The sequence below is a fragment of the Drosophila subpulchrella genome, unplaced genomic scaffold, assembly GCF_014743375.2.
Source record: "Drosophila subpulchrella strain 33 F10 #4 breed RU33 unplaced genomic scaffold, RU_Dsub_v1.1 Primary Assembly Seq354, whole genome shotgun sequence".
NCBI lineage: Eukaryota > Metazoa > Arthropoda > Insecta > Diptera > Drosophilidae > Drosophila > Drosophila subpulchrella.
Genome location: NW_023665577.1, coordinates 5,935,289 through 5,948,447, shown reverse-complemented (window position 1 = coordinate 5,948,447; position 13,159 = coordinate 5,935,289). Strand labels below are relative to the sequence as shown.

Here is a 13,159-nt window from a genome sequence, read left to right as displayed (position 1 = left end):
TTCGACGCTTTTGTGGACATTAATATTTGACATTAATTGAAATTAATATTAATTTCATATTTATTGTAATGCCCGTTAATACCAGACTGGAGTTTGGAGTGCGGGGGCGTCTGGGCGTCCCAGTCTCCCCGATGAATTGGCATTTTTTGGTCGTCTAGGGAGCCCCACTGTGACCAACTGGTTGGGAATCAGCCCGAGATTCCCATTCCGATTCCGATTCCTAGGGAGATTCCTCGGCCCAGCACGATAATTCGCGTCACTGTTAGAGGCAACAACTTAATTTTTGTAGTCGCAGGGTATTAGAATTTAAGTAAGGCGTAATTAATGCTGTCTGGCGGGGTGAGATTCTCTTTTTATTTTCCCTGGCTTTGGAGGCGAGTCATGCCACGTATGCGAGGTTTATTTATGGGGATCTAAGTGATTTCCGATGAGATTGTAAAGACCGTCCAGCGATTGAGGCATCATCTCTCGCCGCAGGGGGCGCTTAGAAGGGGGAGTGGCAGGGGGTGCCTCGACTCATACGATCTCCTGTTGCGTGTTTTTTTTCTCTGACCACTGCCCGCAGTGCATCAGGTGAAGGTGAGAGAAGTCGAAATGGGTTTCACTTTCCATCTTATACGAGCGAGTATCCCCCTGATATTTTGGGTGTGATATCATTAGCTCCCCCCGTTTCGAGAAACCCGTTTCTACCTGGCTCCACCGGACAATGAATATTATTAGCGTGAATAAAAATTGTTGCTGCCGATATTTGCGCATCATTAAAATCATCAAATGAAGCCAATTAAAAGTAAATAAATAATACATTTTATGAAAGCAATCAAATGGCCCCTTCATCGGGCTAAGTTATGCACGGCGAAAATTATAAGATTTTGTTAAAACTTAATTAGGCATTCCAGGCCGAGACAAAAGATCCCAAAAAGCGAATTCGAAAACCTAAACTTCGGGGTCTTAAGCTCAGGGGGCTCATTAATAAATTAAGAAGAGCACACATAAAAACGTCAGTGGAAGAGGGTATAGACAGCGAGATCTGAGAAGAAAAGGCAGCCATAAAAAGGGTTAAGGAATTTGGGGTAAATCTGCTCGGAATGAGATTGGCAAGCGTTTTAAAATCAATAAAATGCGATTAGCGTTCTTTCGACAAGGCAGCCTAATTGAATAGCATTTATCAAAAGTTTCGAACCCAAAGGAATACAATATTAGAGGCTTAGAGCTTGGGGACGACAATGTATAGATGTTCTATAGGAAGTGTACACTCTAAAAACCAATTTAAGATTTAAGGACTTTAAAATTTTTGAAATACTAGCAATGCATACCCATCATAAGGTATTTTTCTAGTTATCAACTTTCTTAACAGATCAAACACTGAAATTAATTAGAGACCATACTTTTAAGTGTTCCATAATCCCTTTAATAATTTTAGTATATTGATTTATTCTGATGGGTATTTGCTTGCAGGATTTATTTATATAATCCGTACCAATAAAATCCTTTTAATATTGTTCAATGATTTAAGTATAATAAATAATTCGTATGGCTGAAAGATGATTTAATATGCTTCTCGGAAATGATATCCCTTGTGGTCATATCTCTTCCTTTTGCCTCACTTTCCCCGTTAAGTTCCCCACCTCCTTATGGAGGCCATGCCAAATCGCACCCGCTGCGTTATTTAAGTGCCACATTTCACATAAGCAACTTTTAAAATTATTTACATGCACCACACGGACACGAACACCTTCTGACCGGCTCGTTTGGATAATTAATTGATTAAAATGTTTTCCTTTTTCACCTCTCTTATTTCCTTTTTTTGCATATTATGGCGGGTATCATATTTCACATAAATGAGCGCATTCAACACGCTAAAGTGCCAAAGATGGTCCAGGAGTCTGAATTCGGGAGGCAGGGGGAGGCTGGTGTGGCAGGCAGACACTTGTTGCCACAACTTACCACCTAGGGTAAGGTAGGCCCGGCCTCGGATACAATCATGATCATGATGGGGCCGAAGTCGAGGCTGCAGATGCCCCCAAAGAGTTTGTCTATCCAAGCGCCGCATGTTGCCTCATGAGGCAAGATGCTTAAGTCAATGGCGAGGGGGTCCAGAAATATTTCCAGGTGAGAGGTGAGGGCCGAATCTCGATGCGACTCCAAACACGGAACAGGGTGTTTATGGTGATTTAGTCAGTTATGTGGATCGTAAACATTTTTGATAGCTAAATTTAAATAAACGACAGATATTTGTGGCTCTCGCTGGCCCGCTTTATGGGACCTCGGGCCCAAGATGGAGGCGCTTACTCATTCGCCGTGGGCTTTGTGGGGAGAAGAATTTAAATTAATTTTATTACATTCCAGTTTTTGTGTAGTTGGCGCGCGAGTGAAAATATCAAATTACTTTCGGCAATATATTTGGAATTAATGGCGCATCTCTGGGCCAAGAGATTTTGTTACGTTTTACTTTTATTTAGTTGGTAAATTGGCCATTAAAGCCTGGCCTGGCCAGCATATAAGCACGGGCCTTCGATCTTCCGGCCGATAAGGTTGTATTTTCCTACAAATAAAGCGGGTGGAAAGGGAATTTCCAATGAAACTCTGTTTTTTGGGTGCATAAACAAAATAAATATTTAGTTTAAATTTAACCGCTGACAAGCGAGCGTTTCAAATGTCATTCTAGAGCTCCGACCGGCATAATTGGCTCAAAATTGTGTTTATTTATTTTGGAAATTGCTGCCAGCGATTTACCTGAGCCGAGAGAGTCATTGGGATTTTCCCAGCTCCCTTTCCTCGATTTCCCCTCTGGCTGGATTAGATTCTAGCTGCAGGCACTTGTGGCTTAACTTCTGTCAAATCCTGTTAGAGATCATCGATCCTCCTGGTTTCATCCGGGTCCCGACCTGAATGAATGTCAGCGCAACTTAATCCCCGACTCGGCTCGACTCCTCGGGATCGGTTTGCTGAAACGCCCCCTTTTGCATTTGCATGCCGCATTGACTTATGCCTTTTGTCACAAGTCAGAACGAGGTGTACGACTGGATTTCGGGGCCTCACAATTCATATTTAATAAGCCTATAATGGCAATAATCATGATTTTACAGCGAACTTGGACCATTGCATCTCCGGGCCAGCGGGATGCCGTTAAAGGGTTCCGTTCTCGCAAAGGAAACCCATCCCAACTGACACAATGAGTCGGGAATGGAATGGCAGGATGGCAGGGGAGGAACTATGTAGCTTGAAAACTGGGAGGCGTTGCGCACATTTAATTAATACGTTTGCTTGTTTTCCAGCTCGCCTTTGGGCCAAGAAGATCGGTGGTCGGTGGTCGGTGGCTGGTGGTTGGTGGGCGTGCCAACAGATGATTAGATTTTCTTCAAAAATTCCAGCCACCGATGCTGTATGTCATTTGAGGCTCTCTCTTCATTGTTTCCGATTTGTGCGTTGCCTGCAAAGCTTCGTTTAGTCCGGCAATCCTTTCGAGACCTCCGCTCAGCGGGGCGGGGGGTTATTATTATTGAGATTCAGGGTCCGACTAACGTTTCAACGGAAGCCCCGGGCTGTGGCATAAATGCGGTGTTTTGGCAGGCAACTGTTTACAACAATCGATTCGGAAAAAGGGAATGCGAGTGGAACTAAAACAAAAGACTTAGGCAACGAACTTGCTGCTCGCTGAGTGAAACAAACGAATATGAAATGTTTAATGCCCGATTATGCAGCGGGGGGTGTAAAAAAGACATACTATCTCTGAATATTGTGCTTAAGTTGTGTATTTTCAGGTGCTTCTTTAGGTTGGGTTTAAAAATTAAAGAGATTTAAGTATATATATTATATGTCGTTAGTTGGATTAACATTTTGTATACGTTTTTTTTAGTTTATTGAATTTTTATGTCTTTTTCCCTCCCCAAGAAATCTTTAATTATATACTTTGGCAAGTAAATATGGCTATCTATTCAGCATCATTATCCCAAACATTTCTTGGTAATTAGATTGATTTTCCTAGCTGATTTTCATTGTTCCCACCGTAAAAAGGACGAATCACTAGCCCACAACAATGGCTATCTTTATGAGCTAACGGTTCTCTGCTCGTAAAGAAATCAACCGAACAATCGGTCCAGGGACCACAACAATTGCTTTACTCAAGTGCCCCCCGTCCGGGCCAAAATCACGCAAAACCGTAGGCCAAACAATAAGTCTCGACCCCGGGCATTTGTTTAATTTCCAATTAAAAAGAGCAAACACTAAAAGAAGTCGAGATGCAGCGATACAAACGCCCACGCACAGCAGGTTAAATCGCCTGGCATTATCTTCATTGACATCGCAACAAGGGATTCTTGACAACTGTTTTAGGCTGGCCAGGAACAAAAAAGAGAGGCCAAAAGGATCGGCCAACACTTGGCTGACCAGTTGTGCGACCCCTGTTGAAATGTCCAGGGCAATCGAATGATGTTTTCCTTCTCCGCTGCGTTTTGTGTTGCCCAGAGCGTTTCCCGGAAAATGCCACTTGTCAATAAGGACCCTATGTTGCCTGTACCTGTTATCTAAATTACGCCAGGCAAAACAAAAACAGCAGTTGCCGTAACGGTGATAAATGGAAACCAAGTGGTTAGGAACCGAAAAAAAGGAACCCAATCGAACCCCAGACAATCCTGTTGGTCAGGGGTGGGCCCTGTCTAATGTTTTAATTTGATTTTAAAACGATGTTAATCTAATATCCGTGGAAATGTCAAAATAAAGCAGCGTTCTCTCGCCCACTGCGTCTGATTAATTAGAAATGGTAATGGAACCCGGGAACCCCGACAGGGCCTAATGTTAATTGAAATGCACTTGCCGTTGCCTTCGTTGACTTCGATTTCAATGAATTTCCCTCTTTATTACGAAATACGCTGTCAAAACTGTATTGGGAATCATTTTGGGTGTGCTCACCATCTACGATAATCTACGAGCATTATGCTGACAATATTATTTTCCAACGAATTTGAATTTTCAGCCGCAACAGCAGCTCGAAAGGAATGCCATCGGACATCAACATCGTCATCAACATCAGGGACGCACTCATTTGTTTTGTTCGATTTCAACTTTTTTCTTCTCTGGGTTCGTTCTGCTTCTTTCCTCGGTTTGGGGCGTGAATACCACAAATTTATATTTAATTGTTTGATTGCCTTGGCTGCATAATTTTTCAATATTTTCATCGTCCGTTTGCGTGTGTGTGACAAATGCTAATTCATTAATATTTGGACATTCGACAGGCCCGACTTTAGCTTGGGGTTAAAGTGTGAATAGATGGGACGCAGAGTGTGGGTGTGGATATTCACTGCCAGTAGCAAACTGTGTGACGAATCACCTGTTTACAAATAAAAGTCTCTTTAGCACAGGTGGGATATTAGCTGCAGAAAACAGGAAATGTTGGGGACTGCTCATATATTATGTAACGTTAGGCAATACCCCTACCAACAATTATATTTAAGGCGTGTTAATGTTTTTGTTTACCTAAAAAAAACGGCTAATTAGATTAGTGTACTTCATCATCCAAACTAAACCTGTAATAAGCCTCCCGTGCTCGTAATTGTTTCGCAGGAAGTACCCGATTCAATTATAGAAAACCACCAACTGGACAGTGGAGTAGATTCCGCATTGGGAGGTTCTCATGGCTGCCAACTAGATGGAAATCGGTCGAGCGGCCTGTAATTTAAACGAATTCACATCGCTTCAATTATGCACATTTGTTGAGCAATTTTCATAATAAATATTCTAATTGGCTTTTAATTATACGAAAAGCGTTTCGTGTTCGAGTCTGGCAAATTGACTAATTGCCGCTTGTAATTGCAATATATTAGATGACGCCTCATCGGCCCGGACCACCGAGCACTTCGATGAACTATAGTACACTATACTGCATATGAGCACCTTACATTGAGCCACAAAGTGTAGAAGTAGAACCCATATGCAGGCCCCAAATGGCAAACCCATAATTACCTTGACCAACTCGAGGCTGGCACGCAATCCGAGCATTTGTCGGCCTGTCAGGGCGGGGTTATATTTTGGGGAGGAGCAGGGCAATGGGTCCTACATATATGCATACATAGGCCCTCTGATAGCCTCGCCCCGAGTATATTTCAATAACGGCATCAGCGATTCAGTTGCGGTCGTCACTAATTGATTGTTTAACCAGCTAAATGTCCAAGGCGGGATTTTCTCCAGCGTTTGAATAATGCATTGCACTGCGGGCAGTATGGAATGGCATTTATTCCAAGAGCCAATGGTTGCACAGTGGGTCAGGCTTTCGAAAATATGGACAACCTAAAATTAATAGAAGAAATAACATATATTTTACAAATATATAGAAGTTTAATTGTATGTGGTAATAATAAAATGTTGCAAGTATTTAAGAGCCAATTTAAAATTAATTTATAAAGATTTTACTTTTAATCATCAGTTAAGATGCCATTGTGATACTAAGAGATTTTAGAAAAGGTTTCATTCGATTTATTTTTAAAGAAAATTAACTAATCTAAAATCTTTGTTTGGGTTTTAGAGGTTGGTACGCCCTTTTCGATTGCCTTGAACCACAGTGCTTGACCAGTGAAATGCCAACAACCATACGCAGCGTGGGCGCTTCAGCTCAGCGAGCATAAAACAGTAACAACAAACACCAGGTTGTCATAAAGAGTGCATATTTATGTGGCTAATTCGAAATAAAACATAAAACTCACCAAATAATATTAAGAGACTCTCGACAGACCCAATAACTGACGGAGAAACCGAGATGCATATCAACAATTAGGACGCCCCGCGGAGTTGGCCACGAAATCGGGAATTGGTAATGGGCAGCCGAGAATTGAGAATTGAGAAATTTGACGCTTTTACGAGCCGGGGGAGGGGTACGGACAGCAGCATAATGTCTCTCTTTGATATACCAAATTAAAGCATTCGACATTTGATCGCCGCAGCACTTTGCATATGAAAGAGACGGCGTCTGGCGCCAGAGATTCGTGATGAGGCCGGCGATCTAGCAGTCCAACAGTCCAAACACCCGGAGAGCCTAGCATAATTGAGGCAATTAGAAAACATCAAAATATTGGACCCTGGCCGCAGCCAAATTGTTAAGTAAATAAAAGCCAAAACGAGTCGTTGTTGCGGCCCTTAATTAAGCACTTGAGGGCCTAAAGTCGAGTCAAATGTTTACTCTGCTTGCCCTGGGACAAGTCGAGCAGTTGGCAATGACACAGCGGATCTGGAGTGCATATATGGGCTGTATGGGTTAAAGAGCTGGAAACGCCCACCGTCGGATCATTCAATTAAAACGCTTACGAATTATTATTACGACAAACAAATGTCGAGGGCCTGGAAAAGTGATGCCAATCTAGTTGGACCGCAGGAAGTGCTTGGGGAATGAGAACAAACGCTGGTAAATTACAAGCAATTGAAGTTGGCTGATCGGAATCTTTTCTTAAGATCCAAAACGACGATGACGGAAGTGGGGTTAACAAGCGTGGCGGTGGCCAAGAAGTTCGTCGCCTAAGTCTTTCGTTAGGCAAGCGGAGGGAACATGGACTTTAAAATTAATTACTTAATTTAACACAACAAGCGGCCGGCGACACCTTCGATGAGGTCTGACGTCTCGAACGACAACGGAAAGCACTAAACAGTCGTTTCGGGCCCAGAAACCTGTTGGCCCGAATGGCGATGGAGTTGGCCAACGGGCCAGCAGCGCATCGCCGAACGATCCTGGGCCGGAATGAGCGGGCTTAACAGATTAGTTAGCATATCCCATATCAGGGTAATTATTGTTAAATGCGATAACGATCTTGTACAGCGCTGACATTTATTTATTTTCCTTAATTTCGCCGTATTAATCTTCCAGGAAACACACATTAAACAGAACACCGAGATATGGCACGTCCCGATCTTGAACCCTGCGATCTCCGATCTCTAGAGGATGGCCATTAAGGGGCTGGGGGCCTACAACTTGACTTGACAATTTGCATTATGCCGGCGATCGATCAGCGATCGGTGAAATTCAGCCGACAATAATGAGCAATGGAGGGGGGCTGCCCAGAGAAACCCAAACTCAATTAAAGGCCGAAATAACTGCGAGACGAGACACAGCTAATTTAACCAAATTGGATTACTTAATAAACTTTATGGGATATATAACAATAACAACGGGCAGCAAGTTGTGCGTGGTGCTGGCCATAAAGTGAATGCGGCGTTATTATTATTTCTATATCTCTTTTTTTGGGGCGCGCCGCATAACAAACCTTTTGAGGCATTCGAAAATAAAGAAAAAACTCAGTCAGTCAGCCACGAGGCAAAACAAGTTGTACAAACATATGTATGTCTGATATATGTATAACATCATCAACAGCAACAACTTACCAAATTGTGTTTTAATTTCCGAGAATTATCAGCAAGGGATTTCATTCCGATTTCGTTTTCAGACCCTTCGTCAGTGTTTTTTTCTTGTTTTCGTTCTACAGAAACATTTGAAGAGTGATATTGAAAAGCAGGCCGGGCGATAAGCCGAAGCCCCCGAATCCAATATGCAAGGGGCGTGCCCCAGCCCCATTATTAATTACAGTTGCCTCTCGATGGGCAAATGTATCTCCGAACTGGAATCTAAATTCTGGAATCTCGAAGTTTCCATCAAATGTGCGTGCCCGCTAAGCAAACAAGACTCGCCATTAGCTGGGGGTTTATATGGCTAAGCCAGCGATTCCAATCGCCGATGGAACATATAATTTGCCCACTCTGATTTATTAGTTTTGCAATTGTAAGCTTTGCTATTGCAATATACCCCTGATTTTATTTAGAGGGACCTTTGACAGAGTGCCACAATTTAGTGCTGTTAACAGCTAGTAATTAGACTCGTTATGTCCGCTAATTAGCCATATCAGCCAGGCCAATCGAGTTTGCAGTTTGCCCATTGCAATTAGCCACTGCATATTCATTAGGCCCCATTCGATAGCCGATAGCTGATAGCTGATGGCTGATTGCCGATCTGCCGATAACGATAAGCCTCTATCCGCAATTGTCGCATAAATTTGTGGTCCAATGATCATAAATTGGGCTTTTAAATCATTAGCACACCTCGAGTGGCTCATTAACCAGTTTTCATATGCAGCTCCTTGTTGCCCCAGCCCCTCCTACTATCAACCCACCAAACCCCCCTTAAAACCACCACCCCCGCCCCTTTGATCTCGCACGAACTGCGCTCAATTAAATTCTACAATAAAACTCGATTTGCATTTTAAATTGTGCAATTAAAATGCTTATGAAATCTATAAGAAATAACGATCGCTAAATGCATTTTATAGCCGACTCCTTCAGCTATCCCTCTCTGATTTTTCCCGGCCCCCCTCGAACCCCTTCTCCGCCGCACCTGTCACCATTCGAGTGGACAGAAACAGCAACAACAATGTTAAATGTCACACGCTAATTAATTGACGGCGCATAATTTTCAACTCTGTCACACAGTGGGACGAACTCAATTAAAAGGGGGTGGAGATGCTGAAATAAAAACACGAAAAAAAGTTTTGTTAAAGGAAAGTTGGGCTAAAAAACTTAAATTAAAAATGTACAACCTGACATGCATAGCATTCCAATGATTGTACGATTTTCTTTTTGTTCAAAGAAAGAAAGATTTTATCAATAAATATAATAAAATATTAATTTTATCTTTAACATTTTTTTTTAAAGGCATTTATTTATTTTTGTTACTTTAGTATTTTCTGAAAGTAGAATCCCAGCCCAGTTCCCATAATAAATCCAACTCACATTTTTTTAGATTTCTTTTCATAATGAATATTTTATATTTTATATGATAATATTTTTGTGTATTTCTTACAGTGTTGTATTGGCTTAGGAAGTAGTTACTAGCAACTAGGGCTTTATATTAATGGGCTTTAAGTAATATCCAGCTGCAGTTGAGCGACTCTAGAGGTTCGTGCTTAAGACTAAACATAAATAAATGCTAGATCGTCATACAATACACAAGAATTATACATTAGATAGTACGATTTGCTCAGGAGGAATTCACTAATTAAAAGTAATGCTTGTCATGAATATTTACACGCTTAAACCATTAAATTTGTACAGTTATAGTTGGTGTCTAGCCTAGGGTTATTTTTTAAGACTTTCTTTTTTTTCAGATATTTCGGAAAGAGAGGAAACAACTTGCTTTCTTTGAGCTCTACTCAACCTCGGTTCTTCGCAAGGATTTGGCACGGATCTTGAGAGAGGGTGATGATGTATGTGGAGAGGGGTTCCTAATACTTTCCTATGTACAGTACAGTTAGCCTAACGCCTTAAGAACGCTCTAAGAATATATCACAACAAAACAAACTATGTTACTTCCGCTGGAGTTCGACTGGGAACCCTCGAAAACTGGTACTGCTGGACTCTATCTGCCAGGATAAGGAACTCACGGACCGCCGCAGGAGGATTATCTCCCGGATTCTATCTCTAGTGACTGGCGTCCAGGTCGTGCTCCTCGTCGCTGGGACATTCGTCCATCTCCATGTCGATCAGTTCGTCGTCGTCCTCGTCGCCGCTGCCGTTGTGCATATTCCGCTGCGATCCCTCGCCGCCGCCCTTCTCGTCCTCCTGCTGCATCCGCTTGTGCTTGGTGCGGCGGTTCTGGAACCACACCTTCACTTGCGTCTCGGAGAGATTGAGGGTCTGGGCCAGGGCCTTGCGTTCCGCCCCCACCACGTACTGGTTGCTCTCGAAGGCGTGCTCCAGCTTAAGAAGCTGCGATGGCGAGAAGGCGGTGCGGATGCGCTTGGGTTTGCGGAACGGGGGCACCAGGAAACCTTGAAGAAGAGCAGAGAAGAAAGGGTTTTGGTTATTCATCGGTTTATAATATGGCAGTTATACTGACTATATAATGGATTGCTTATTCCATTAACAAAAGAAACAAGCAAATTATAGTTTTTTAAGCAGGGGATCCTTTCTTCAGAGTAAAGCCTATCACCAAATGTGATATATCATTTATGATGCAGTAATACAAAAATGTAAACAACTTAAAAACTGTTTTAACATGCTAAGATATCCTATCCTCATAGTCATAAGTAGGTTACAAAATTCGCATAAGTAGGTTGATAACCTATTTAGATCTCAAAAACTTTCTTTCTTATAGATGTTACTAAGGAATATCCTCATTCTAAAGATACTTACTTCCTGGGAATCGGTGGGGGAAGATCCTTCCGTGGCGGCTGAGCAGCCAGGGGTACAGCTGATAGCTATCCCTGGCCATGCCCGGATTGGGCATAAACTGGGCGGCGTGTGGCGGCAGACCTGCGGCAGCAGCGGCGGCGGCAGCGGGACCCAGGACATGTCCCGCCTGCAAAGCGGCGGCCATCTGGAACTGGGCGGCGGCGATGAGGTGAGGATTGTGCTGGGGCGGCAGTTCCGGCGGGGCATTGATATAAGGGGGCAGCGCCTTGATGTCCGGCATTCCGGGTTGTCCCTGCGGCATCGGGGGACCTCCGGGACCCATGGGAAAGGGTCGTACAAGTCCTGCCGGTGGCATGCCCGGCATCATAATAGGTCCTGCTCCCGCTCCGGGATGCATCATGGCGGGCTTTGGGTAGTTAGGGGGCTGTTGCTGCTGCTGCTGAGGAGGCGTGGCATGCGGACTACTGATGAGCAGCGTGGGCGACGAAGAGGGCTGCGAGGACTGCGGGCTCACGGATTTGGGTGGCGTATGAGGTGGCTGGATGCGCTGGGCGGGATTCTCCGCCTGCTCGTGGGCAGGTGGGGCAGGAGATCGCTCTCTCTTCAGGGAGACGGGATGTTGGGGCTGCTCCGAGTCCGGGGAGAGGCGCGTCTGCAGCGGACTCAATCCGCTGGCCATGGCGGCATTGTGGTGCAGTCGCTGGAGCAGCTCCTGGATGTCCTGGTGGCTCTTGGGAGTGCCGGGATGTTGTTGCTGCTGCTGGTGTTGCTGTTGTTGCATGAGGAGGTGCTGGTGCAGCACATGCTGCTGGGCGGGCGAGAGATGCGGATGCGGATGAGCTGGCTGCAAGTGCTGCTGCTGCTGCTGGGCATGTGGATGAGGATAGGGCAGTCCGTGGGCAGGAGGAGCCATCAGGTGGTGAGGAGGTGAGCCGGGTATGAGGGTCAAGGTAGCAGGCGGCGTCTGCGGCGGTGAGCCCGGACCATTCCTCTCGCCGGGCGGCGGACTTTGGGGGCCGGACAGCTCCGGTGTGGAATTGCCGCCGGCAGTGCTGACATCATTGCCCACAATGGACTCGATGCTGAAACCGATCTTCTGCTTGGGCGTGGGCATCATGACGGCTGCGGCGGCGGTGGGAACCGGCGGAATCATCTTAGTCATAAATACGGCGGTTAGTTCGGCTATGTTGGCGGTTGTCGGGTTTGCTGGGGAGTTTAAACACTTTGTTTTGTAATCCTCAGGGAAGTCCTTGTGTTCTCTTGATTAACTCTTGGTATTTTATAATATTTCTCACTCTAAGCGACGCATTGGAAACGCTTCTGTATATATTTCTACTGTATAAATCACACACGCACTCGATGTATCTGGGGTTCGGGAACTTTTACTCTATAGCGATCGACGCGCTCGTTTCGGTCGGAAGACGAGGAATATAGACGTGTGCTCTCGACGACGTTCGATGTCTGAATAAATCCGGAGAGCGCTACGACACCACCAAGTGTGCGCTGCTCGAATGCCGATGAGAGTGGTTGGGAATCGAGAATTGAGAAGTCGCCCTCTCTCTCTATCGAGCAGGCCAAACCAGTTTATCGGGCCAGAACGGGAGGCAGTATGCCCGCTGTTCTATAGCCATCTTGTTCATCCCTACTTTGTGGATTTTATCTACCCCAGCGATAAGGTATATCTCCCTGCGAGTGAGTGAAATGGCTGCTCTTCCGAGGGGCGGGTCCAACGTAATGCTCTGCCCTTACCCCGACTTTTCTGCATATGGCTTCCGTTCGCATTCAACCACCAGTTGTTGTTGCTCTTGGCCTTTGTGTAATTTGGCTTAAACTGCCATTCATAGTTTTTTGTTTTTGCGGTTGCATTTCTGGGCCGGAACGAGCGCTAAATGGAAATCTAATGCCAGGTGTGGCGAAATGTCTCTGCTTGCGGACTCTGGCCAAATTTGCAGGAACTTCGGAAGGGTTTTCGAGGCTTACAGGGATATCCTTTTAAATA

At 44.6% G+C, this 13,159-nt stretch overlaps 1 protein-coding gene across 1 annotated transcript; it reads right to left on the bottom strand.

The window, feature by feature from the left end:
* Nucleotides 1-9,821: 9,821 nt before the first annotated feature.
* On the bottom strand, nucleotides 9,822-12,602 carry LOC119560069 (homeotic protein empty spiracles). The gene is made up of 2 exons (XM_037873376.1): nucleotides 11,161-12,602; nucleotides 9,822-10,796 (listed from the first exon to the last, which is right to left on the bottom strand). Exons 1-2 carry the CDS (start codon nucleotides 12,320-12,322, stop codon nucleotides 10,447-10,449), a joined length of 1,512 nt encoding a protein of 503 aa, XP_037729304.1. The 5' UTR covers nucleotides 12,323-12,602; the 3' UTR covers nucleotides 9,822-10,446.
* Between the last annotated feature and the right edge of the window lie 557 nt (nucleotides 12,603-13,159).